At 52.1% G+C, this 26,499-nt stretch overlaps 3 protein-coding genes and 1 long non-coding RNA gene across 14 annotated transcripts in view; 3 read left to right on the top strand and 1 right to left on the bottom strand.

Annotated features, from left to right (window-relative positions):
• Positions 1 to 6,100, top strand: part of HOXB3 (homeobox B3) — a 56,417-nt gene extending 50,317 nt beyond the window's left edge. For all 8 annotated transcript variants that reach the window (XM_047709246.1, XM_047709245.1, XM_047709247.1 and 5 more), the window contains 2 exons: positions 2,281 to 2,878; positions 3,753 to 6,100. In XM_047709246.1, the coding sequence (XP_047565202.1) occupies positions 2,431 to 2,878; positions 3,753 to 4,588 (1,284 nt within the window). In that variant the 5' untranslated portion in view covers positions 2,281 to 2,430 and the 3' untranslated portion in view covers positions 4,589 to 6,100. The remainder of the gene's footprint in view (positions 1 to 2,280; positions 2,879 to 3,752) is intronic.
• LOC125088162 (uncharacterized) lies at positions 1,777 to 11,773 on the bottom strand. 4 transcript variants are annotated; one of them, XR_007123592.1, is made up of 5 exons: positions 11,636 to 11,773; positions 6,382 to 6,580; positions 5,008 to 5,065; positions 2,883 to 4,758; positions 1,777 to 1,808 (listed from the first exon to the last, which is right to left on the bottom strand). It is a non-coding gene; the product is annotated as an uncharacterized LOC125088162 (long non-coding RNA). The 4 variants fall into 4 exon arrangements; XR_007123593.1 differs by having other exon boundaries at positions 2,883 to 4,582; XR_007123590.1 differs by having other exon boundaries at positions 2,883 to 5,065.
• HOXB2 (homeobox B2) lies at positions 10,177 to 12,601 on the top strand. The gene is made up of 2 exons (XM_047709251.1): positions 10,177 to 10,769; positions 11,526 to 12,601. The coding sequence occupies exons 1-2, from the start codon at positions 10,388 to 10,390 to the stop codon at positions 12,182 to 12,184; spliced, it is 1,041 nt and encodes a 346-aa protein (XP_047565207.1). The 5' UTR covers positions 10,177 to 10,387; the 3' UTR covers positions 12,185 to 12,601.
• Positions 12,602 to 23,250: 10,649 nt separating this feature from the next.
• HOXB1 (homeobox B1) lies at positions 23,251 to 25,649 on the top strand. The gene is made up of 2 exons (XM_047709252.1): positions 23,251 to 23,921; positions 24,346 to 25,649. The coding sequence occupies exons 1-2, from the start codon at positions 23,345 to 23,347 to the stop codon at positions 24,672 to 24,674; spliced, it is 906 nt and encodes a 301-aa protein (XP_047565208.1). The 5' UTR covers positions 23,251 to 23,344; the 3' UTR covers positions 24,675 to 25,649.
• The last annotated feature ends 850 nt before the right edge of the window (positions 25,650 to 26,499 follow it).

Genomic DNA, 26,499 nt, shown 5'->3' with positions numbered 1-26,499 from the left:
GGCCTCTGCGCCCTGAGGCCGATCCGGGCCTACCAAAGTCCCGGAGCAGAGTTGCCAGGGCTCTTTTTAATTCGGTTACCTCCAGCGCCCAAACTTGCTGCCCTCAGCCCGGTGTGCTTGGAACCTGCGGCCGCGAGCCGTTTAGGCGTCCTGGACGCTTTCTCTTCGCCTCCTTGGGCCAGCAGAGCTAGTCGCCTGCTAGCTACCGCGGCAGCCGTGTCCCAGACAGCCGGAGGCGGCAGCCAGGGGCTAGCTCCGGCCACAAACCTCCCGGCCCTGTCTCGCCGCCGGCGGAATCTCCATTCTTTCCTGTTACGTCTCTGGCTTCTCCGCTTCCCACACTCGCCTGCCCTCTGTCCTACGATGGTTTCCAGGTTTATTGCAGGGGGAACGACAGGAATTTCGGCCCCAGGCGCCTAGTCAGATTATTGCTTTATTATCACCATCATCATCATCATCATCATTACTTCCGTAACAATCATTTAGACTAAATAAAGCCAGGGCCCGGCCAGCCAACCCCTTCCAACGTTTTTATTTCATTCTCTTCTCTATCTATTAATAACAAACTCAACTGATACCTGTTAATTAATTCCCCCTTCATCCAGGGCTGCTCCGAAGCTAATTTTGGTTAAATCATCAGAGGCTAATCGTAATAATAATAAAGGGATTGGGTCAGCCTGGTCAATTGAACTCCAGTTCTTCTCCCTGGAAGGACCTGCTGCTTGACAGACCCATGTGTATTTCCCAGAAACAAATTCTTCCCAGAAACCAATCGGAACTCAGGGCTACCCTGGCTCCCTTTTGAGTGTAAATCTCTGCCATTAAGAAGGGGATTTATGTGGGGGAGGGACTTCCTTCATCTGCACTCCTTTTATTTTATTTTCCTATCTTTAGTTTTCTTTGGAGTACCAGCTGGGCTGAATGAGATTTAAGGAGTCCAAACTCACATGTCAGAAGACAGGGTCACTCTTGGAGGTTTTATGAAATGCGATGGTGAGAGATGCGGGAAGGCAGGGAGGAAAAAAATGCAGTCAGAAGTTTTAGAAGAAATACACAAAATCCTATGACAGCTTGGAGCTTTATTTTTTTTCTGCACAGTTTTAAAAGTCTGTGTTAAAATAACGATTTTTTTTTTTTTTTTGCCTTGGAAAACTTCAGTAAACAAAGTACCCCGTCTCCAACCCAGAGAATAATTTTGTTCTGATTGCTCTGTTGACTTTCTTTTTTGCCTTGGGTAAAGGTGTTCTCATTCAGGAAGCACTCTCGCATCTCTTGGTAGAAAAGTCAAGCAGTTATCCAGTTTCTCTCTTCTTTTCTTCTTTTGGAGAAATCAAAGGAAACAGACTGTCAAGGAAAAGGGTGGGAAAAAAATTAGGTCTGATGGAAAAAAATGGAGCCGGGAGAGACTTGGGCCAAATGGTCACCGCACCAATCAGGCGGGCCAGGGAAATGGAAACAATCCTGCTCCATTTGGGGGCCCCATGGGGGCTGCTATCCACTGGGTCCCAGACTTGGCTGAGGAGAGACTCAGACTGAAGGTGCTGGTACCTGCCGCAGGGCCACTGAGGAGGCTCGGTTGTGCTGGCTCTGGAGGTTAAACAATCTTCAGGAAGTTTCTAGGTCAGGCTGTTGTCTTCGTGAGGTGGGAGGAGAACGAGAGGGCTCCTCACAGGAGAAGGTTCCCTGCTCAACTAGCTTCTCCTTCCTGTCTCTTTCGGAGATCCTCTGTTTTTTTTTTTTTTTTTTTGTTTTGTTTTGTTTTGTTTTGTTTTTTTTCCTCCAGGATAGACTCTGCTTGGGTGAGAGACCTAGATGGACAGGGAGGGAGGCAAAGACAGGCGGCAGGAGGCCTCTCAGCTCAGAGGAGGGTGTTGGTGATGCTTTTATTTTGGAGTCTCCTAGTCTCCCCCCCCCTTGAGCCACCCTATCCCAGAGCTGGGGGGGGTGGCGCTTGGGAGAGGGAGGCAGAAGAGGTCAGGGGCTAGCATGCAGGCAGGAGAGAGAAACGATGGCCTTTGCGGTAGTAAGATATTGTACCTAGGCAGTCCCCAAAACAGTAGAAGTGGAAATAACAACTGGTGGACTTTTTCCTTAAAATTAAAATAAGAAATAAGAAAAATCCATTTCAGGTCAGGAAAGTGGCCTCAGCATCTGCTTTGAAGATGTTGGGGTGGGAGAGAAGAAGAAAACCCTATTGATGTCAGTTCCCTTTTCAGCTCCTAAGATGGATTCGAGCCCCAGTCCTCTTCTCCCCCTTGTGTCTCTTCTCTCGCCCCGCAGGTCAGCCGCTCCCAACGGACTCGGGAGGAGGGGGGCAAAAAGGGGAGGGGGGGTCCGGCGCCTCACGTGACCCCCGCGGGTGCCAATGTCCGGTCGTGAGGGTATCAGGCTCTTGCAAGTTGCCACCCACTGCCCGGGCCTCGCCCAGCGATGCAGAAAGCCACCTACTACGACAACGCCGCGGCAGCACTCTTCGGAGGCTATTCCTCGTACCCTGGCAGCAATGGCTTCGGCTACGACGGTCCCCCCCAACCCCCCTTTCAGGCCGCCACGCACCTGGAGGGCGACTACCAGCGCTCAGCGTGCTCGCTGCAGTCCCTGGGCAACGCCGCCCCGCATGCCAAGAGCAAGGAGCTCAACGGCAGCTGCATGAGGCCCGGCCTGGCCCCCGAGCCCCTGCCCGCCCCGCCCGGCTCACCCCCGCCCAGCGCCGCACCTACCAGTACCACTAGCAACAGCAGTAATGGGGGCGGGCCCAGCAAAAGCGGCACCCCCAAGTGCGTTCCCGGCTCCAACTCCACCCTCACCAAACAGATATTCCCCTGGATGAAAGAGTCAAGGCAAACGTCCAAGCTGAAAAACGGCTCCCCCAGCACAGGTACCAGCTCTCTGCCTTCCTCGTCGTCAGCTTTTGTCCGGGCCAGGAATGTCACTGTTATTCTAGCACCCAGCCCCTAGGCGCCCGGGCGGCGGCCTGGGAACAATATAAGTCTCGGCGGCTGCGGCGCTTTGCCCGTACCCACCCTCCTCCCCCTGACGACCTCTGACCCCGCCAGCACCCTCTCCCGCCAGCCGCCCTCCACCTGAGCTGCCGAGCGCTCTAGAAGGCCAGGTGTTCGCGCGGCCGCAGCCCTTCGCAAGGCCGCAGAGCCACGAGACCCGCCAGCAGACGCAGAGTCGTCAACGATTGATTATTATTAAGTATGATTACTGTGGGTATTAATCACAAGCGCTCCGGCGGCCTGGGGTGCCGGCCCCCAGGCAAAGCAGCCTCTTCGAGCCGCGCTTCCGCGCCCTGCCCCCCGAGTGTCCAGATTCCCCCAGGGGTTCTCCTTGGCCGCCCCCCTTGTCCATAGGACCCAGCAGGAAGTGTAGGGGTGGGAGGGTGGGAGATGGGGGGTCTTCCCAGAACCTGGAATTGGGGATGGGGGGAGAAAGCGTGCGCGCGAAAATCCAGCTCTAAATAAATGGCCATGCGGCTCTGTCTGCGTGACATGATCAAATTTTCATAAGCTGGGGCAGCAAGAGGAGAACAGGTCTCTTAATAAATGCCACTATTATAGAGTGTCCGCTAATGCGACGGGCGTTGGGGGGGTAGTGGTGAGGAGGAGGCGGGGACGAGAAGGGGAGGGCGGCGGGGGCTCCGAGTCCAGGCCTGGATTTATTAAGAAACCATGCATTCAATTTCGGCGTGTTCAGTAATTATCTTTTATTTCATTTTGTCCCTTCCCACCCCTCCCCCTCGGATCCAGCGGAGGGCTGCGGCGGCGGCGGCGGCGGCAGCAGTGGCGGCGGCGGGGGCGGCGGCGGCGGCGGCGGGGGAGGGGACAAGAGCCCCCCGGGGTCGGCGGCGTCCAAGCGCGCGCGGACGGCGTACACGAGCGCGCAGCTGGTGGAGCTGGAGAAGGAGTTCCACTTCAACCGCTACCTGTGCCGGCCGCGCCGCGTGGAGATGGCCAACCTGCTGAACCTCAGCGAGCGGCAGATCAAGATCTGGTTCCAGAACCGGCGCATGAAGTACAAGAAGGACCAGAAGGCCAAGGGCCTGGCCTCGTCGTCCGGGGGCCCCTCCCCCGCCGGCAGCCCCCCGCAGCCCATGCAGTCCACGGCCGGCTTCATGAACGCCTTACACTCCATGACCCCCAGCTACGAGAGCCCGTCCCCACCCGCCTTCGGCAAAGCCCACCAGAATGCCTACGCGCTGCCCTCCAACTACCAGCCCCCTCTCAAAGGCTGCGGCGCCCCGCAGAAGTACCCCCCGACCCCGGCGCCGGATTACGAGCCTCATGTCCTCCAAGCCAATGGGGGCGCCTACGGGACGCCCACCATGCAGGGCAGCCCGGTGTACGTGGGCGGGGGCGGCTACGCGGATCCGCTGCCGCCCCCTGCCGGCCCCTCCCTCTACGGCCTCAACCACCTTTCCCACCACCCCTCGGGGAACCTGGACTACAATGGGGCGCCCCCTATGGCCCCCAACCAGCACCACGGACCCTGCGACCCCCACCCTACCTACACAGACCTCTCCTCTCACCATGCGCCTCCTCCTCAGGGTAGAATCCAAGAAGCGCCCAAATTAACACACCTGTGATGGGAGAGGGAGGGCGGAGGGGAGAGGCCATGGGGTAAATGACAGCCAGAATGGGCGCCGGGCCGCCGGGCTCCGGGAGGGCAGCCTGGAGGTCTGACGGAGAAAGCCAGGAGGTGATAGCCACGCTTCCTGGGAAGGCCAGGCCTGCAGCTCCTTTCCCTTCCCCTGGCCTGAGAAGTTACATTTTAAGGTTTTCCAGTCCCTGTTCCATCTGCCTGCCAACCCGTCGGAGAGCACTCCACAGCGGGTTGTGGAGATGAGATGACCCCATCAACCCTAGGCCTCCAGCAATACCCAGTTGGGATTCTACGCTCCGAGTGGGGTGGAGGAAGAGGAGATAGGGAAGCAAGGTAGAGAAGCACATTAAAACAAACAAAAACAGACAAGATGGCTAGGCCATCACCAACCAACCAACTTACCTTCCATCTCGGTGGTTAATTTCTCCAAATCTTGATTTTTTTCCCCCTTCCAATTCTCCTTTTAAAAAACAAAAGAAAGCTCATTTCAAAACCAAGGGCACAAAGCACGCTCCCCTCCCACTTCCATGAAGCCTCAAGTTTCTTCCCAACTATTTGAGGTTTATTGGGTATTCCCTCCATTTTTAGCCCCATAGTTTCTGCTTTAGGACATTAATATCGCTACCCCGCCCCCATCTATTACAGTTTTCAGAGGGCTCAGGGATGGTGAGAGATCCTGAAAGTCGGAGCTGTCTATATTATAAATATATATTTTTTTCTTTTATGGAAACTGGGAGGTCAGAGCAGGCAAGGTGTCAGGACTAAAGGTTTGCCCATTCTGCGGCCTCCCATCTCAGCTCCAGGACCATCCCCCTCTCTCCACAGAAAGCAATCGGCGACACGAGGTTCTACACTTTTCTTTTCTTCTGTTGCTCTCTTGACTTAACGTGAAAACAGGGTATATTTTAACAAACTGTCTGTCCCAGGCAGGGGCTGCAGCTGGGCCTGTATGCCTTGCCCAACCCCCTGACAGGACACTTTTGTTGCACTTAGAGTTTACATTTTAATGGATATAAAAACAACTGTGAGAGATGCCTGGGCCTGCAGGAATCCAGCATCGCTCAAAAAGTGTGTTCTAGTGAACATTTTCATATATATTTATTGGTTATAGCTTGTTAAAATATTTTCTTTTTTGTATTATTTATCCCCCCTACATTATGTATTTATATGAGGGAAAAAATGAAAAACTGTACTTTTTTAGTATTTACTTGTTATAAAGGACATTGTGTTTCCTGTCATGTAAAACCAGCTATTTTAGTTATTGTACTCTAGAAAAGAGCTGTAGATTTATGTTAAACTCGTACTTATGAGCAATTGTAATTAGTTCTAAAAGGCATGAACTCAGCTCCTATTGTCACTGTATAGTCCTGAATTTGTAGAATTAGAGTTAATTCCCTCTTGGAACTTTCTTTGTTCTTCTGTAGTTACTTTTTTCCTCACTTGAAAGGGTTGTCTGTCAAACAATTCTCGAATAAACTTTCTGTTAACAATTTTATCTTGTCCTGGTGGTCCAATTTAGATAGCAGAGCAAGGCTGCTGACTGCCATATTTCCTCCAAGGAAAGGAGGACACTGAGACCCTATACTGGCTTTTGTACCCAGGGCTCAGGTCCCTATCCCCTCCCTTACCATGCCTCAGGCCTGGAACGTTCTGCCAACTTCTTTAGCTAAGATTTAAGTAACAAGTTGCTGGGGAGGGGACAAGGGTGGGGGGTGCTTTGGAGGTAGGGGAGGAGGACTCTTGGGTGCTCTCTTTGGGCCTTTTTGTTTGGCTTACTTGCTTCTCAGTTTTTCTCATTGACCTTTTGTCTTCTTGCTCCTTTGGCCACAACTTCCTGGCCACCCCTTACACAACAACAACAACAATAACAAAATCTGGCCGTTTACTGCTTCTTCCAAGCAACCTAAACTTCACAGTTCTCTTCCGGAGCTACAAAGAAGTCATCACGTGACCCGGAGCCCAACCACCATTGGGTCTAAAATGAAAACAAAGGAAAATGATTAAAAAAAAAAATCTGAGGCCTAGACTTCTCAGGTCAAACCTTACAACTAAAGTGAAATTAAATCACTAAATAAAACTCGGGGTGGAGGGAGAGGAGGCTCCGATGATTTCTCCTGCCAAGGAAAAGGGAGAGGAGGAGGAGGATGGAACAAGCGCTTGGATCCCAGCGTAAATAAAATGGTCCCCAGGCTAATGTGCAGCTCCGTTTCCACGATCTTTGGGAAAACTTCATTTCTTAGTCGTGGTTCCATAAAAGTTTTATCACATTGGAGCGAGGATAGAGAGGGTCTGTCAAAGATGAAATGTCACCGCCGCGTCGCCAGAGCCGATAAGAGCGAAGAGACAGGGCAGCTGAAATATGGAGCTAATTCGTTGAAAGAGAAGCGATGGCTGCGCTGAAGAGTTGCATAATTCTAATTGTAAGCGATGCGCCCGCATTGCTTAATTAGGAGCATATATTTGGTGGTACTGATGGGGGGGGTAGTGTCAGTGAGAATCGTTCCAGGCCCTCAGCCTTAAAGCGAGGGCTGATTTTCATTTTTATGTTGCATCCTGGCAGTCCAAGGTTAGTAATTACAGTCTTTATGCAACAATAAATAACAATAAAAAAAGCAACCTGAATTCTACACCCTCCTCCTCCCCCCACCAAGTAGGATTTTAACTGGACTCGGCTCATCCAAGCAGCAAGCAATTTAGCATCGGGTCAGGCTATAATTTAAAGGCATAAGAGCGTGCAAAGTTTGATTGGGATCAAATAACGCTCAAGGGTTTTTCTCTCTTTCCGTCTTTCCCTCTTCCTCTTCCCTGAATAACATTTTCTGAATGATGTAACTACATGAAGCGCCATGTTTGGCTCTGGGGGTGGAGGGGATTGATTATTTATCTGGCTGGAGAGAGGCAGGCCAAGAGAAGGGATTTATTTAGTTTGAGTTTGAAAAGCAGAGCTTTGGCTTGAAGCTGGAATTGCAAAGGAAAAATAAGGGCCCACTTGGCTTGGTGTCCTCTACCCTTCTTTCTGCGAGATACCAGGCCCTAGCTAAGCAGCCAAAGTCGTGAGGGGCAATCTCTGTGCTCTAAGATTCACCGCACCACAGGAGGCAGCAAGCAGTGTCTCTGGGAACGAGGGCTCTCTTGGCCCCTCTTAACACCCAACTTTTCTGCTCTTCTCTAATCTGGCCGTAAAATCTGTCAGCAGGGTTAAAGAGAGCCGTATTTCCTGCAGGGACAGCCTGGGCCAGAGTGGATGCCCAGAGAAGCGTTTCATCCTGCAGCCAGCTGGAGAGGCTGTGGAAGAAACTTCCACGGCTTCTCAAGGAAGGGGGGGTGGCCAGAGGGAGAACCCTCTTTCAGGCCTCACTGCACAACTTCCAGACAACTTCTACTCGGATTCTTCTGTGCCCCTCCCCCCCACCCCCATCCACACTCCCAAAGGGCAAAAAAAAAAAAAAAAAAAAAAAAAAACCGGTCTTGTTTGGACTGGAGTGGGACACAACGGTCTCTGGCCAGTTTGCCCAGTGCAGAGCAGCGCTTTCGGTTCTGAACCGTCCAGAGCAGGCTACCCCCTGTCCCTGCAGCCCCCACCTACATATCCTCTTTCTTCCTCCTGGCTCTCCTCTGTCCTTCTCTGTCCTTTTTAAATACTCACCGCCACCCACGCGGATGAATACTCACCGCCACCCACGCGGCTGTTACATTGACAGAAAGTTTCTAGTTCCAGCTCCCGGCTGAGTTGCCATTTCTCTGCTAACCAGCCTTCTCCTCCTTGCCGGGCAGCGGAGAGGAGGAGGGGGAGGGGAGGCCCGAGCCGTGGGAGTTCTCCAGACAAACTTTCCACCCAACTCAGTGTCCTTTCCTCTGTCCCCATTTCCCATCTGTTTCTCCGCTCTCCCAGAATCACCTTTCTCTTTTGCTATCCCCCCCACCCCCAGGCCTTTTAAAGGGATGTGAAATTTCGGCTGCTCCCTCTGCTTTCCCAAAGAGCCAAATTCTTTGATGCCATCGGAGGGAGCTGTCAGGGGGCTAAGATTGATCGCCTCATCTCCTCTCCGTTCCTCTGACCCATTTATTTAAAAATCTTCCCCCAGATCGACTTTTCATTTTCTGCGTTGAGATCTGGTTTCCCACCAATTGCTTGGGGCCCCGAGTTTTGTGTCCCCTCTCCAGTAAATTACAGCACTCCCTAAAGTTCAGAGTATCTTGATCCCCTCAAAATAAATTAAAAAACAAAAACAAAAACAAAAACAAAACTCCCTCAGGGTCCAGAAATGGAAAATCATCTCCTTATTCATTGTTTTCACCCTCTCCATGTTCGGGAATTCTTTCTTGCCAGGGATTACTATTATTGTTTTTAAACTAGCACGCTGGCAAAAAAAAAACGGGATGGGGGATACTCTTTGTCCCAGGATGGAAATCCTCCCCCCCAAACACTGACCTGAGTTAGAGTGCTCTAAGTTAAATCAGACTCCCTCCGTTCTTGTTCATGTCCCTGGATATGGGTGCAGAGACAGACTTGAGGCTCCAATGGGGGCACAGGCACCTTAGATCCTGTCTGTTGTGGGGTATCAAAAAGAGTGAGACGGGGTGCCTGGGTGGCTCAGCGGGTTAAAGCCTCTGCCTTCGGCTCAGGTCATGATCCCTGGGTCCTGGGATCGAGCCCCACATCGGGCTCTCTGCTCAGCAGGGAGCCTGCTCCCCTTCCTCTCTCTGCCTGCCTCTCTGCCTGCCTCTCTGCCTGCCTGTGATCTGTCTGTCAAATAAATAAATAAAATCTTTTAAAAAAACGTATTAAAAAGAGTGAGACGATGACTCCTCGTGAGGAAGACAGGTGGACATAGGGGCAGGGGCACTACTGCAAACACTGGGGAGAGGAGGGACCTGAGACCACACAGCTATGGTGGCCAGAATCCAAAAGGGCCCCTCACCGTCTATCTCACTCCTCGGTGTCAGCCTGCGAGTGCCTGTCGATTTTCCAAGATTTATCTGTGACTTTTGGGCGTTGGGATGGGGATGTGGTGCTGGTGATTGTAAATCTCTTCTCTTCCTTATTGCACCGTAACACTGACCTTCCCCAAAGGATGGAAGCCTCTTCTACCACCTCTTCCTCCCACATGAGATCCTCCCCTTGCTTTCTTTTGTTTTTTCCTTCTTTCCCCCCCCCCTTTTAACGGGGGAAGGGTAGGGAAGAAAACACTGCTGGCATTTTAAAGAAAGCATTAATGTAGTCTATTATGTATTCTATATTACAAGTATTTAGAAAAGAGGAAGATTTCTCCCTTAGATTGTCTTGTTTCCCAGCTTTTGGAACCTCCCATCCTCTGTAGGGGATGAGAGAAAGATTCCTCTAGCCTTTCTGGAGAAAGGGAGGCTTTGGGGAGGGGAGTGTAGGACTTGGGGCTCACAGTGTCCAGGTCGTGGTCCTCTAGAGTTTTTGAATCAATTAAAGCAAATAATGCTCTCTGTTTTCCACCAGGCCCAGACGAGCGATTGGCCGAGGCCAGTCCCGTGACCATGAATTCCATGCAATTTCGCCGGAGTCCTGGGTTTAATAGAGAGAGTCCCCATACGCTTGTATTTATCAGCAATATACAATTATAAAGGCCCAAAATTTAAAAAAAAAAAAAAAAGGAGAGAAAGAGAGAGAGAGAAAGAGAGAAAGAGCGAAATCTCCCCCTCCCAAAATCGCTCCATCACATAAACCTGGGGGGGGCAAGAGGGGGGGTCCCTTCCGATCCTCCCTCCTGACGCCCCCCCCAGCAGGCCCCCTCCCCCACCATTGAAAGCCATGAATTTTGAATTTGAGAGGGAGATTGGGTTTATAAACAGCCAGCCATCGCTCGCGGAGTGTCTGACTTCCTTCCCCGCTGTCTTGGAGACATTTCAAACTTCATCAATCAAGGAGTCGACATTAATTCCTCCTCCTCCTCCTTTGGAGCAAACCTTCCCCAGCCTCCAGCCCGGCGCCTCCACCCTTCAGAGACCCGGCAGCCAAAAGCGAGCCGAAGATGGGCCCGCTCTGCCGCCACCGCCGCCGCTCCCCGCCGCCCCCTTGGTCCCCGAGTTCCCTTGGATGAAAGAGAAGAAATCCGCCAAGAAACCCAGCCAATGCGCCTCGTCTCCCCCGGCCACCTCCTCCGTTTCGGCCTCCGGGGTCGGATCGCCAGCAGGTCGGTTAGCGGGGTAGGGGTGGGGTGAGGGGCAGCTGGAAGAGAGGGGGAGAAAGCGATGGGGGAGGTAGAAAAGGTGTCGAGCCTGTTGGGGATCCTTGACGGGTCGATTCCAGGGATGAGGGAGCGATACGCTGCTGGGGTTCAGGCCTGGCCGCTGCCAGCAATTTTTTTTTCCCCCACTATAGCAGACTTTTGGAAGCTGGTTGGGGAAGAGCTTTTTCTCTGCTAGAAGAAAAGGATTTGATTGAGGTTTTCACCTTTATCTGTGTGGAGGAATGAAAGTGGTGTTGCTGGGTTGTTGAATCTGAGGGCAAGAAAAGATTCGGCCCCAATTCCCCTGGCTCCAAAAGAGGGGGCTTTGAAAGCAAGGGAGGAGAGGAAGTGAGGAACAATCTTTTTTAAGGAACGCTCTCTCTGGGTTGAGCTCCAACGTGCCGAATTGAGGGGTCTACTCCAAGGACTCAGGAGGGAGGCTCTGAGGTTTGGGGGGCAATAGGGAGCCTCTCCCTACCCCTTGCGTGGCCCGTGGGCGGCTCTCCGAATGCTTTGCCCTGACCCGGGCCGGGGCTGCCGGCGGGAGGGGGACAGGAAAAAACGGCAACGCCGCGGGAGCGAACCGCTTCGATAGGCGGGGAGGAGGGAGGGTACTGCCGATACTGGTTTTTTTGGCGGATCGGGTGGTCTTCACTTCAGCCGAGTGAGCTGGGGCCGGGGACACGGCCCGCTCTGACGCCCAGCCCGCTTTCCCTGCAGATGGCCCGGGACTGCCGGAGGCTGCCGGCAGCGGGGCGCGCAGGCTGCGCACCGCGTACACCAACACGCAACTGCTGGAGCTGGAGAAGGAATTCCACTTTAACAAGTACCTGTGCCGGCCGCGCCGCGTCGAGATCGCGGCCCTGCTGGACCTCACGGAGAGGCAGGTCAAAGTGTGGTTCCAAAACCGACGCATGAAGCACAAGCGGCAGACGCAGCACCGAGAGCCGTCCGATGGGGAACCGGCCGGCCCAGGCGCCCCGGAAGACGGCGGCGAGCCCGCCGAAGAGCCTGTGGCCAGCCCCGGCCGCCCCTCCGCCTCGCGGGCGGCGCGGGAAGCGTGCTCTCGCCCGCCCGAGGTCGCGCCGGCCCCCTCGGGCGCCCAGGGCCCGCAGCCTTTGACCGCTCACGTGGGGGGCGGTCCGCGCGCGGCCGCCGGGCTGGAGCCCGAGCGGTTGCCGGAGGATGCCTTCCCGGAGCGGCAGGATTCGCCTTTCTTGCCTGACCTCAACTTCTTCGCGGCCGACTCCTGTCTCCAGCTCTCCGGAGGCCTCTCCCCCAGCCTGCAGGGCTCGCTCGACAGCCCCGTTCCCTTTTCCGAGGAGGAGCTGGACTTCTTCACCAGCACCCTCTGTGCCATCGACCTGCAATTCCCCTAACCTGTTTCTCTTCCCGGGCCCTTCGACCCCGTCCCCTCCGCTGTCTGCGGGAAAACCCGAGGACCCCCCCTCCCCCAAGTCGTTTAGACTTTTTTTTAAAAATGTGTTTTGCTAAAATTCAGGTATTACAGAATTAGCGTTTAATCCATTTCCTTTCCTTTCTCTCGAAAATACTGGGCACTCGGGCGTCTTTTGAAAAATCACACCGGAAAATTCCGTTTGGTAGACTCCTTCCAACGAAATCTCAGGAATTAAACTCTAGGGGGGGCTTTCTTAAAAAAAGAACTAGAGGAACTTGTTTTCCTCTCTTTTTTTTTTAAGTTTTAGACCGTAGATTATTTATTAAAACTCTTTAATAATAGGAAAAGGGGAAAGTATTTATTGTACATTATTTTCATAGATTAAATAAATGTCTTTATAATACGACAATGAGTGTTTGTGTTGGGACCCAGTGCCTTTCCCTGCGTCCCCCCACTAGGCCTGCTGTTACTCCCTCACGCTCTGCTTGCCCGCCCCTGGGCCGCTAAGTCCGGGTGGTACAAAAGTAACCCTATTTGGCCACCGCTTCTCGGCGCGGCCCGCAGCTCCGGAGGAGTTGGCGGGGCGGGGCGGGGGGTGGGGGGCTTGCTGGAAGCTCTGTCACCTCCACACCCTCTAACGGATGGCCTTTGGCCCTGCGCTGGGGTTCTGGGACCTCTTCTTACAAATAAAGGTGGGCGGGTGACGGGAGAATTCAGACGAGGGTGCCGGGAGAAGAAGGCCTCGCCGAACGCAGGAAGCCTGGGACTCGAGGCCGGGGGACATGGGCCGGGCCACGGCGTCGAGTGGGGTCGGGGGTTTTCTCGGGAAGCAGGTTCCAAGTGGGCCGGAAAGGCCGGGTGAAGCGCGAAGCGGGCCGCGCACTAGGGCGGCCACCACGGGGCTTCGGGGTAGGGAGGGCGGCGGCGGAGCGGCGGGGCCGGGAGCCAGGGGAGGCCCGGCAGCCAGGGGAGGCCCGGCCTGAGTCGGGAGGCGCTTGGCCTGCGGGGGCGGGTAGGAGGAGCGAGGAGAGCGGGGAGGGCGACTGGGCAGCAAGGCAGATGCTCAAAATGGCGCTGGGGCCGAGCTGCAGGGAGGGCGAGAGAAGAGACGGTGGCCGCCATGACAGCCGCTTCGGGAGGCTTCGGTCCCCGCGCGCGCCGTCTCCTTTCCGGACCTTCCAGACGCCACGGAGGAAGAGCCAGGGAGCCTCCTTTTCGTTTCTGTTTTATTTAGACAAATGCCGCCGGCAGAGGCTGAGGACGCGAGGTGGACGCGGAGGCCGCGCGGGGCGGGCGCGCAGGGCGGGGGATGAGCGTGCAGGCCCCGGTCGGCCTCGCAGGGTCTGACTTTGGGTCCCTCGAGCTGGGATCTGAAGCTCGGCCGGAGCTCGCTCCAAATGCAGGCCCGCCTGTCTTAACAACAACTTCATCTGCCATCTCACCACGGTCTGCTCTTCCCCCACCGCACCCTGCCCGGCTCCTTGCAAACCCGGCAAAGCGGGAAGCCGAGGATCGATCTCCCCCATCTGCCTCCTGGTTTGTTCCGGGGAACGCGGAGATTTAAAGGGCCCTGGAAAGCCATCTATCCTCCTTAGGTTTACTTAATATTTCTCTGGCTCAGAAACAGACACCGCAGGGTTACCTCCCCAGCAGATGCTGCCATTCTCAGAAAGCAGTTTGTTTCCTGGGCCTCCCAGACTTTCCCCTGGACCAGCAGGACGGGGACTTGGAGTACCAGGCACCGAGAGGCAACAACTGTCACGAAAAGCCGTGAGCCAACATAGGTCATGACATATAGGACTAGACAGGCGCTCCCATATTTTTTTAACTGGTTCCTAAGTGTGGGAAGTGCACACATCTTATTCAGTTGGAATTTAATCCCTTAAACTGTCTTAATATAGAATTCATCTCCTGCATTAAATAATCTTATGTCATGTTAAGTTGCACTTATTTCTTTCATAAATAAATTAACATAGAACAATTAGATGTGTTATTATAATAATATCGTGTATCTTATTAGTTTATTTTCCCTCATAAAATATATAGGTATGAAATAAATTCAATATATTAAAGTAATAATACACAGCTTATTGGCTTGTGTATTTATTTTCTCCATAAATAAGCAAATATACAATATATTAAAACCCCACTATACATCTCACTGGGCTGTGTGTTTATTTCTCTATAAAATATGCCCATAGGCAGTGCTTAACATCTTAAAAATCACAGCACATAGCCATCTCTACACCAACAAAATGAAACAGATATTTCAGCTGGGGCTTTATTTCTATGGACAGCCAAACTAGATAATTTGGTCTAATTAAAAATGCTCTTTCAGCTATAGCAGGTTGTTACAAAGATCAAGAATACCAGAAGGATCTTGCTAATTGCCCACCTTCCAGCTTTCTTTGGTCAAAAGGAGAGCACCCTTCATCAATGCCAGAAATACAGGATCTGCTCTGCTGGAGAGAATTCATACCCTGGGATCATGGCTTGGTCTGCAACACTCTGGGGCCTGTGAGGCTTCCTTTCTCTAAGAGGCTTGCTGCTCCATGGACCAGCAGCAGCAGCACTCCCTGTAAGCTAGTTAGAAATGCAGACTCTTAGGCCCTACTCCAAGTCTACTAGATCAAAATCTCAATTTAGCCCATCACCAAGTAATTTATATGCACATTAGAGTTTGGGCAGCCCTACTAGACCATAGTGCCACCTTGCTTCCTGCCTTCCTCCTGTGCTTAAGAATTTTTGAGCTGCTTAACCTGGCTGCTCCCTTCCAGTCCTCCCCAACTCAAACCAGTGGCCCCAAAGGACAGGGAATCTCAGCTCCTGCCTGAGGCTGCACCAGACCTGACTCCTCCCTGCTGAAGTGAGTGGAGGGCCAGGAGGGTCCAGCCAAAATCTCAATCTACCTGTTCAGATCTAGGTACTTTTTGTATCCTGAGGATGGGAAGCAATGAATCCAAAGAATCAGGAGCATTTCCAGCATTTTCCTTGGTTGATTATTAGAGAGGAGTTGGAACTCTTCTTACAGGCAGTACAGGAATCTTTCAATCCCTCCTTTTCCATAGTCACAAAACTCACCATCTCTGATGCCACCACAGCAGAACAAAGAGACAATGCATTTCCAGAAGGAAAGGACTCCTGTTTTCAATCTCCCCATGGAATTTCAAAATCAAAGGAATGCCTGGCAATTTGGGATTCATAAAGGACTGGCACTCAGGAATGCCTATGTTCCAAATCAGCTCCTTTTCCTTGTTTCATCTCTGGGGCCATCCTCTTTAGCCTGAGTTTTCCCAGCTGGCTTTGGAGAAGGAAGGAGAAGAGGAAGGGGTTCCCAGATTCCGCAGCAGACACCCTCCCTTGCCCCGCATGTTGGTAAGCTGATAGTGGTGCCAGGCAGCTGCACTCAACTTATCCCATTGGGGCAGGGCTCCTCTAGGGTCAGGACCAAGTATGAGTGGTCTGCAGCACAGACTGGTTATAAGTTGGCTGTGATTGGAGTGAGACGGTTTCGGTGCAGTCCCGAAAGCTGCTGGTCAGTCCGCCCTGCTCTTGATGCGTCATCTTTTAAGAAGAATGGCTCATTAATATTACGGTGAAAGCAAAGGACCATTAGATTGGGAAATTATTTGCCATCATGATAACCTGGAGTCATTAAAAAATTTTTTTCAACTCAAGACGGGGAAAGTACCTTCCCCTTCTGGACCTCAGTTTCTCCATCTGTAAAACAAATGGAAGGACTAATGCCTCTAATATCATCTGCATCAATAAATGCCCAAAGGATATTTGTTAAGTCTTCACAAAGTATTCAATATTTATTATGGCTGGTGTCATGTGCTTTTAAATGGAGGTGGTGGCTTTTGATGTTTGACAACAACCCACCTCCCAAATATCTGGTAGACCCATTTTAACACATTTTAGTTTATGTCTTTATACCAACAATCATGCCCCCAGTCGTTATTTAAACTAGCAGGGAAAGAAATCTTTTCAACAAAGGAGGCTTGGGTGTAGTGAAATATGCCAAGTATCAATAGACATGAGTATTCGGAAGTGTCCTAACCAAGTTTTCCTTTGACTTTCATCTCTTGTCACCTTCCCCAACATTTGGTTATGTTTCCTCTTTTTTTTTTTTTTTAAGATTTTATTTATTTATTTGACAGACAGAGATCACAAGTAGGCAGAGAGGCAGGGAGAGAGAGAGGGGGAAGCAGGTTCCCTGCTGAGCAGAGAGCTTGATTCGGGAATCAATCCCAGGACCCTGAGATCATGACTTGAGCCGAAGGCAGCGGCTTAACCCACTGAGCCACCCAGGTGCCCCGGTTATGTTTTCTCTTGTGTCAGAAACAGTAGGATGGGGCACCTGGGTGGCTCAGTCGGTTGGGCATCTGCTTCGGCTCAGGTTATGATCCCAGGGTCCTGGATGGAGCCCCACATCGGACTCCCTGTTTCTCCCTCTCTCTGCTTGCTGCTTTGCCTCTGTCTACTTGTGCTGTCTCTCTGTGTCAAATAAATAAATAAAATCTTAAACACACACACACACACCCCAGTAGGACATTTTGTACAAAAACTGTCACCAAACTGTTTTGACACAGTGTATTAGAACCTTAAAAGTCCCTTTAAGTCAAGTTTTGGCTGGTTGCTGGGGGATACAAATTCTGGGTCTCCCTGAACAGCCCTGATGAATTTCCCTGCCCACCTTTCCTCTAAGTTTCTGACAAGCATTCCGTGGCCCTCCTGTACATCTTGAATGTGCTCTCGTCAAATACATGTCCTTGGTTCAAAAAGAGTGGCCTCTAGCCCCCATGCCATCCCCCTCTACCTGCTGTGGCTGGTGTGGCCCAAATCCTCCTTTGAGCTCTCCAGCTCAGCTCTGCCCTCCTGTCCCCACCCCATCCCCCTTCTTCACACTCAGCTGGGAAGCAGATATGTAGTGCCTGAAGGAGATCTAACAAACTTGCTTCCTCCTGAGAAGAGAGTCAACAGTGAAAAGAGCCCTCCTAAAGCCTTCTCTAATTCCTAAGCACCACAGAAAAATTGCAGCCTGGACAGCGTCCAGATACAAAGTCATCTTGATCATTGTTCTGTAAAGTTTCTAAAGTGGGGACACCTGGGTGGCTCAGTCAGTTAAGCATCTGCCTTGGGTTCAGGTCAGGATCCCAGTGTCCTCGGATCAAGTCCCATATCAGGCTCTTTGCTTACCGGGGAGCCTGTTTCTCCCTTTGCCTGCTGCTTCCCCTGCTTGTGTTCTGTCCCCTCCCTCTCTGTCAAATAAATAAATAAAATCTAAAAAAAAAAAAAAAAAAGTTTCCAAAGTGGATATCTTGGCCCCAACTAACACACTCGGAGAAACCCAACTGAGTAGAAATTTATTTCAACTCTTCATGTCACTCTAAACTTTCATCTTAGAAAGATTCCAAGTCTCTGACTTACCTTTCAGTCCAAATGAAATCTATCCAGAACACAGAAGTCAGGTTCAACCCCTGCTCCCACCCAGGAAGGGCAATATCTAAGCTAAGTTCCTCAAGGAAAGAGAGAAACACATCCTCCCTAGAAAATTTTTTCTAGGCCACCTGGGTGGCTCAGTTGTTAAGCGTCTGCCTTCGGCTCAGGTCATGATCCCAGGGTCCTAGGATCGAGCCCCACATTGGGTTCCCTGTTCTGCAGGAAGCCTGCTTCTCCCTCTCCCACTCCCCCTGCTTGTGTTTCCTCTCTCACTGTGTCTCTCTCTCTCTCTCTCTGTCAAATAAATAAATAAAAAAATAAAATCTTTAAAAATAAAAAGAAAAATTTTTCTAAATATTTGGAACATCAGGAAGTTCTTGCTAATAATATGTAACCTCACCCTTCTGCTACAATTTTAATCATTTGGGTTCTCACAGATTATATAATATTAGGCTTATAATATTAGGCCAAAGAACTCTGCAGCTTAGAAGAAAATCCTTTGCTTAAGCAGAGACAAACTTCTTAATTCTCAATGAAATTTGCATGTGACAAAATACATATTGTATAATATATGGTGATATGTTACATGAAAATGAAGCACATATGCCATTTTCCTGTCACATATTCCCATATTTTAATATGCCAGTTATATTAAAAAACAGAAGACTGACTCATACTATTTCAGAATGTGTATGTAATATTAACATCAGGCATTTATAGAATTCTCCATTGTTTATATTTTCATGTTTGCTTTAATCCTATTAACAATGCAGTGAAGTAAGTAAAATTAAGGCCATTCTTCTGGGGTGACTGGGTGGCTCAGTGGGTTAAAGCCTCTGCCTTCAGCTCGGGTCATGATCTCAGGGTCCGTCATGATCCCAGGGTCCTGGGCTCTCTCTGCTCCGTGGGGAGCCTGCTTCCTCCTCTCTCTCTGCCTGACTCTCTGCCTAATTGTGATCTCTGTCTGTCAAATAAATAAATAAAATCTTAAAAAAAAAAAAACACCATTCTTCTTCTCTGAGGTCGAGACTCAGAAAGACGAGGAAACTCATCCAGAGCCATAATGCTAAGAAATGGCCAAGCAAGGATTTAAATCCAAGTATTCTGGCCCCCAAACTAGTAATCTTCCCCTTATAATATGTACTGCCCATAGTCCGTGGTTCTCAACCAGATTTGTGACAATTTAATCCGCCTGTATTAAAAGAAACACCACTGAATTCAGATTCCATCCTCTCCTCCGATAGCCATCTCTTTTTTTTCCCCCAAAAAAAGGGGGGAATTTATTTATTTATTTATTTGACAGACAGAAATCACAAGTAGGCAGAGAGGCAGGCAGAGAGAGGAGGAAGCAGGCTCCCTGCTGAGCAGAGAGCCGGATGTGGGGATCGATCCCAGGACCCTGGGATCATGACCTGAGCCTAAGGCAAAGGCTTTAACTCACTGAGCCACCCAGGTGCCCCGATAGCCATCTCTTATAGAGAAAAAATTACCACCCTGAATGCCCTTTTAATTCTTAAGTACCAAACTTTGATCTTGGGCTTGGCCTTGGGCCTCAAGAATTGGGCTGGGGAAAACGGGCAGAGAGACTCTTGAGGATGTTATGGAAGAACAGTACAGATTGCTCGTGCTACCCACCTCCCCCAAACCTCAGAAAAGCAGCTTCCTCCACAAAAACACCAGAATCAGGTATAAACTTCTAACATATCCCCAGTCTCAGTGTGATAAGGGCGAGCACCTCTCGAAGATCATTTTGGTTCTAAACCTGCCTATGGTGCACTTGCTCTCTTCCATGTCTAAATAGATTCTAGAAAAGAGGAAATCATTATTCCACTTGGTGTTGGCTACAGCCAGACTTTCTCAGGGGTGAACTTAATCTGGTCATCCAGAAAATGCTGTAGCCCATAGGTTACTCCAGCTGTGGATTACTTCTGTCTTGTTTGTTTGTTTGCTTAGTTTTGTTTTGTACTTAGCTGTGGATTTAGCAAGGAATCCAGGCTTCAAAGACTCCCTCCTCTGTCCAGAGGCTGGTGAAGTCTCTTGTAAAGAGGAAGTTACTTGGGAAGGTAGAGAACCAAGTTACTTTTCTTCGCCAGTCATTTCTGCTGGGGCTGGGGGAGCCAACAGGAATTTGGGGGAAGGTTTTTTTTTTTTTAAAGATTATTTATTTATTTATTTGATCGGCAGAGATTACAAGTAGGCAGAGAAGCAGGCAGAGAGAGAGAGGAGGAAGCAGGCTCCCTGCTGAGCAGAGAGCCTGAGGTGGGGCTCCATCCCAGGACCCCAAGATCATGACCTGAGCCGAAGGCAGAGGCTTTAACCCACTGAGCCACCCAGGCACCCCTTGGGGAAGTTTTAATCTTTCTGCTACACAAGGGAAGGGAGCAAGACTCAGGGATGCATTAGGGATTATAGTGACTTTGGAGAGCTGAGGCTAAAGCTATCCCTGTAATCAACAATATCCTTAAGACACTTTTCCCCCAACCCTTTGCATCTTTGTCATTAATAATCGACTATTGGTGACTTCAGCTGTGACTAGGGAGAACGCATTTCCCCAACTCCCAAGCAGATTTCTATTCTTTCATTATACTAGTTTACAGGGCGGCTGGGGGGCTCAGTCGGTTAAGCATCTGACTCTTGATTTCAGCTCAGGTAATGGTATCAGGGTTGTGAGGTCGAGCCCTGACTCAGGCTCCACACAGGTAGTAGTGCCTGCTTAAGATACTCTTTCTTTCCCTCTCCCTTTGCCCCTCCCCCCCTCTAAAAACAGACAAACAAACAAACTGGTTTGGAATTCACTTCTTCATTTATTTATTTATTTTTAAAGATTTTATTTATTTATTTGGCAGAGATCACAAGTAGACAGAGAGGCAGGCAGAGAGAGAGAGGGAAGCAGGCTCCCCGCTGAGCAGAGACCCAGATGCGGGGCTCCATCCCAGGACCCCGAGATCATGACCTGAGCCGAAGGCAGAGGTCTAAACCACTGAGCCACCCAGACACCCCCACTTCTTCATTTAGACCTCAAATCGCTGCCTTAATTGGAAAAGCAAGGGAGGAGGCGAGTGGGTTCTTTCTGGGTTGAGGGAAGGGTAGACAGTGAGGAAATCTCAAGTCTCTGAGAGACAGCACAGTCAGGTCAGACACAGGCCTTCGTCAGATTTGGGGCTAGAAGAGAATCCCTAACCCTAAATAAATTCTTCTTCTCCAAAAGCCTCCATGGAGAATATCTTAAAGTGAGAGGAAAAAGTTAGAAACATCTACAAACCCCAAAAGGGGAACTAGAAAGAAATACGCTTTTTCTCACCTCCATGTTTCTTTTCTCTTCAATGCCTCTGCAGGCCGGCCCTACCCCTATCTCAACTCTCCTTCCCTTTGTCTGCCCTCATCCCTTTGGCAGTGAACATTCTCTCCCCCTCCCCCATTGCATCTCCCTTAAAGATGTTACCAGCTGGCCCCCCTTCCCCCACCAACTTGTTCTGGTCCCAAGCAGAGTACTGGTGGGGAGGGAAAGGGGCGAGGGGCCTGGGAAAAGCTTTGATAGTTGGGGGGCTAAGCTAGGCTCGCTGTTATTAACAGAAGAGAAAGGCTGTGTGATTCTGGTAATAAAGATGGAAAGCCGGAGAAGTGACTCTAAAGGACAGGCAAAATGACGGGGAAATGGGAAACAGAAATAGGGAGAGACACAGGGAGTGGGGGTGTGTGGCTTTGGGGTTTTTGCAAAGGAGGAGGACTCACTATGCCCTTGTAGGGGGTGGGGAAACCTGAGAAGCTTTGAGAGTCCTTCTCGGGGACCTGTCCCACCTGTTTGCTTCCCTTCCTCTCCTGAGTTCAGTTGTTTACAGAGATCCCTCCCTGAACTCTTGCCCTCCTGGACTTGCCCTAGCCCCGGCCCCAGGCCTCCAGTCAGGCAGACACCCTGACAGGTTACAAATGAGCGTGGGTGTTGGATTGCGCCAAGCTCTTGTCCTCAGAGTCTGGAGGAGGAGAATCAATGGGCTCTACCTAAGAGCTTCTCTTCCAGCCCCATCCAGGTCTGAAGAGAGAGAAGGACGCACTTCCTGTTCTCCGCCCCTTTCCCCAACCCTAACTCAACAAACACACAGGGCAGAGAGGGGTGAGGCTCCACTCCTGAACCTTAGGACCTCTAACCGGATTCTCCCATTCTCCAAGCAAGCTCCCTTAATTTATTCTAGAAAGTTCGTTGAAAATTTGACCAATCTTGAAGACACAACTGGTATTGCGTTTATGAATTTGAGGCTTAGGATTTTTTGGGGGGTGGGGAGAGTAGGGGAAAGAGATGGAAGGTGGTGAGGGAGAAAGGGGTAAGAGGCAGCCAGAGAAATACAGGGACTCCACTAGTTTTACTTATTTTTTTACTTAAAAAATTTTAAATTTAAATTCCATTTAGTTAACATGCAGTATATTCTTGGATTCAGAATTTAGTGATTCATCAGTTGTTTACAACACCCAGTGCTCATTAAATCAAGTGCCCTCCTTAGTGCCTGTCACCCCCTCACCCCATCCCCCAACCCCTTCCTTCCAAGAACCCTCAGTTCGCTTCCTAGAGTTAGCTCCACTAGTTTTACACACTTGAGAAAGAGAATAAGATCTCCCTCTTCTTCGCCTGTAAACATAACCCAGCTCGGTGCCCGTTGTGGCTCTCTGGAGAGATACAAGGAGTTATTTGCGTCTGAGTGAGTGAGCCAGCTACAGCTCTGGATGGCTAGAGAGAGGATAAATACATGGAGAGATGAGGTGATGGATAGGTAGGGAGCGAATATAAATATGGAGAGAGACGGACGAATGGAGAGATGGATTGGGACAGAGAATATACAGCGAGGCTGAGGGAGAGAAATGGATGTGTGAATGAGGAGAGAACGTTTATGTGGAGAGCTGGAGAGAGAAATGGGGCGTTTCTCATCCTCCTCTTCACATTTCTGTCGTACTGCCTTGCTCCCTGAGATGCATTTCCCACCTCTCCGTTAATGAATTCTTTCTCTAGACTCTAGACCCTGGCCCACCCTTGGGTGTTTTGCACCCTCTTCCTTCACAGTTATCCATTTGGCCCGAGATAACACACCTTCCCCCACTGTCCTAGCCCATCACCCCAAGATAAATTGGGAAAAACAGACCAGGGGTGGGAGTTTTGGGCAAAGTAAGGAGGTTGGATTCCCCAACTCCCAGTCTACAGCCTTGGGGTGGGGGGGAAGCTCCTTTGGGGGGTGGAAAGAGTGAGGGGCAGCTGGGTTGAATTTGTCCAAATCTAATAACCCAGGAGCCTATTGAAGGCCTTGGGGGTTGGGAGGGGAGGAAAGTCTTGAATATTCCTCTAACTTTTACCCCCTCTCCCTCTGGTCCCTTCTTTCCAAAAGTCTTTGAAGAAAGATGTTTTTGACGCTTCCACGTCGCTCTCAGATGGATGGGCTGCGGGTGATTGAAGTGTCTTTGTCATGCTAATGCTTGGGGGGTGATGGATGGGCGCTGGGGCTGCCAAACTCTGGCCCGCTGCGCCCATTGGCCTGGGAGAGATCACATGCGCCCCTCCACCCCCACTCCCTACCCCCTTCCTGGGGGAGCCCTGGCCCAAGCGAGATGTGCCGGGCCATGGATGCAGGCTTCAGCGCTGTGACATACTGCCGAAAGGTTGTAGGGCAAGAGGGTGTCTCCCCCAAACGGGCCGACCCTCCTGCGGCCTCCACGCATGGACTATAATAGGATGAACTCCTTCTTAGAGTACCCACTCTGTAACCGGGGACCCAGCGCCTACAGCGCTCACAGCGCCCCTACCTCCTTCCCCCCCAGCTCGGCTCCGGCTGTTGACAGCTACGCAGGCGAGACCCGCTATGGTGGGGGACTCCCCAGCCCCGCGCTCCAGCAGAACTCAGGCTATCCCACCCCGCAGCCACCTTCGGCGCTCGGGATGCCCTTCCCCAGCTCCGCGACCTCGGGGTACGCCCCCGCGGCCTGCAGCCCCAGCTATGGGCCCTCTCAGTACTATCCTCTGGGCCAACCCGAAGGAGATGGAAGCTATTATCATCCTTCGAGCTATGGGGCCCAGCTAGGGGGCCTGTCCGACGGCTATGGAAGCGGTGGAGCGGGCCCGGGGCCGTACCCTCCCCCGCAGCCCCCTTTCGGGAATGAGCAGACGGCGAGCTTTGCAACGGCCTATGCTGAGCTCCTCTCGGAGGACAAGGAATCGCCCTGCCCGTCAGAACCCAGCACCCCCACGGCCCGGACCTTCGACTGGATGAAGGTTAAGAGGAACCCCCCCAAGACAGGTAGGAGTCAGGCGTGGTCACCTCCTCTCCGGGGCTCAAAGACAGGAGGGTGCCCCGGCCCGGGCTGGTAGGACAGGTGGAGCCGCCCCGGTGGGGGCAGGTGAGAGCACTTCGCCCCCGTCTCAGGTCAGCAGGGCTTTTCCCACCCAGGAAGTGCCCGGCTACCCTGCAGGGAAGTCTGCACACACCCCTGCTTCCTCATCTCTGTGCCCAACGTAGACTCTGCACCCCGTGCCAGGTGGGGGACGGAAGCGACGGGGAGGTCCCCCTGAATTTGGAGGTCACCTTGGGGGTGTCTGGCGATCCAAGGGCACGTTGAGAGCTAAGTTGGACAGACATTGGGGGTGCAGAGCTGGCCCGGGAGGAGGAGAGGGGCAGGGGAGAGGGGCGAGAGAGCTGACGCGGCCCTTTCTCCCGCCCCTAGCCAAGGTGTCCGAGCTGGGCCTGGGCGGGCCCGGCGGCCTCCGCACCAACTTCACCACGCGGCAGCTGACCGAGCTGGAGAAGGAGTTCCACTTCAACAAGTACCTGAGCCGCGCCCGGAGGGTGGAGATCGCCGCCACCCTGGAGCTCAACGAGACGCAGGTCAAGATTTGGTTTCAGAACCGGCGCATGAAGCAGAAGAAGCGCGAGCGGGAGGGAGGCCGGATGCCCCCAGCCCCTCCAGGCTGTCCCAGAGAGGCGACTGGAGACGCCTCCGACCAGTCGACGTGCACCTCGCCGGAGGCCTCGCCCAGCTCCATCACCTCCTGAACGAAACCTCCCCAACCGTCAGGGCTCCTCCGCTCTCCCGAACCCAGGCGTCGGGCGACCCTCACCAAGGCTGGGGCGCCAGGTTACAGCTGGGGAGAATAGGGAAACACTTTCCTCTGGTCTGGGCGGGATGTTGCTGGCTGGGGACCCTATAGGACCCGAGACCTGGGAGACGCAACGATGCGGAACCTGTCAACTCTGGACAGAAAGGCTTCCTTCTCCCTTTCATCTGGGGATCAGCACGTGGGTGGGGTAGGAGCAAGCGTCATCCTCCCGAATTCTCCTTTCCCTTCCAACTTCCTTGTATTCAGTTCAGTGCCTTTGAGCCGCGAGGACTCTTCTGCGCTGGGATCCCAACTCCCTCATTCTAGGCTGGCACAGAGGGAAGGCCTTGAAGTGTCTCTTGGGGGAGGCTTTTGGGTGTAGGCATAGGACCGGTGCTTAGTCTCTTCCGTCACCACAGACCTTACAATAACACCAGCTGCCTTGTGACAGACCAAAAAGCCCCCGCCCCCCATCTAACCTTATTAACCCCCTCCTGGCACATTTGTATTGCACTAATGCAGCCTCCAGAGGTTGTTTTCTGAGACCTGCCTCCTCCCACCAGCGACCTCATCTCTAAGCCACCAAAGTGTTTTGGAACTTGGTACTCTGGAGTCTTCTGGAACGTTGTTGTTCGAGGCCTGCCCCCAGCAAGCCTCTACCAGGAAGGCGCAGGCACGCCCCTGCTAGTTCCTCCCCTATTTATTGCCTCCTGGAAAACCCAGGACCCTCCTCCCCATCTCCACCTCTACCCCTGAGGCAGCCTGGGGAGGCCCAGGTGCAGTGAGAGCTCCTAGCAGCAGCAAGCCTTTCTCTGGACCTTGGAAACAGTGGAGGCATCACCTGAGTTTCTGGAAACCTGAGCCCCAAGCAAACTGGGTTCTCTCTGTACCTCCAGCTACCTCATTTCAATAAAGTCTGTGTTTTCCCCTCTTCCCGAACTGCTTCTCCCGAACTGCCTTGGGTAGAGGAGTCTTCATACTCCAAAAGCCCTCGAGAGAGATGGGGGAAGTGTTGCTGAAAGCTGGTTGGGCTGGAAAGATTTGAGCTGTGAGATCTCAGCTGGATAAAGAGAAGGACTTACTGGGTGGGTCCCAAGCTGAACTGGGCCCCAGCCTCCAGGTCTGACAGGGTTCAGTCCTTGGGTCATTGGAGGAACCAGGAAAGAGAGAAGAAAAAAGATGGGGGAGGGGAAGGAAACGGTCCAGGTCCAGAGAGGGTCTCAGAGAAAGGCAGGAAAAGAGAGAAACTGCTTGTTTGGAGAGAACAGAAAAGGTGTAAAACAGAGGAGGAAGCGTGGGGGAAGGCAACCGCCCTCTACCCCTCTCCCCTGCTTTCTCTCCGCAGGCCCAGAGCCAGGCCTGGCATACAGTGGGCCTTCAAGAAATGTTGATGGAGTGAACCGGGGGTCGGGAGGCTGTGGAATGTGCTCCAGCCCCTCCAACTCTCGCTCAGAAAATGTCAGAGGGTGGGTCCCTGACAAACTGCAGACTGGCACACAGGTCACCCCCCACCCCACCCCCACCCGGCCCACTCCCGCCCACATCGCAGAGCCATTCCGCCAACGGGGGACCAGAACGTTGGGACAAGGGAAGCCAGAGTAGCAGGGAGACTAGCCCTAGCCAGCTGTCTCCAGAGGGCCATCCCGGGGCTCAAGGTGAATGTCCAGAGTCCCCGGGCGCTGGATGGCAGCGGGGAGGCGGCGGCCATGGGGCTGGATGGGGTGGGCTGGGTCGGGGGAGGCGGGCAGGTTGCCGGCCCAGCGGGCCCAGCTGGAGGACGG

The sequence above is a fragment of the Lutra lutra genome, chromosome 16 (genome assembly GCF_902655055.1).
Source record: "Lutra lutra chromosome 16, mLutLut1.2, whole genome shotgun sequence".
NCBI classification, from domain to species: Eukaryota; Metazoa; Chordata; class Mammalia; order Carnivora; family Mustelidae; genus Lutra; species Lutra lutra.
The sequence above is the reverse complement of the archived record's forward strand: the minus strand, read 5'-3'. Positions and strand labels throughout refer to the sequence as shown.

Coding starts and splice junctions, on each gene's coding strand:
- HOXB1 (XM_047709252.1), top strand. CDS start 23,345: ATGGACTATAATAGGATGAACTCCTTCTTAGAGTACCCACTCTGTAAC. Junction 23,922..24,345: donor GAGGAACCCCCCCAAGACAG/GTAGGAGTCAGG, acceptor TCCCGCCCCTAG/CCAAGGTGTCCGAGCTGGGC.
- HOXB2 (XM_047709251.1), top strand. CDS start 10,388: ATGAATTTTGAATTTGAGAGGGAGATTGGGTTTATAAACAGCCAGCCA. Junction 10,770..11,525: donor CGGGGTCGGATCGCCAGCAG/GTCGGTTAGCGG, acceptor CTTTCCCTGCAG/ATGGCCCGGGACTGCCGGAG.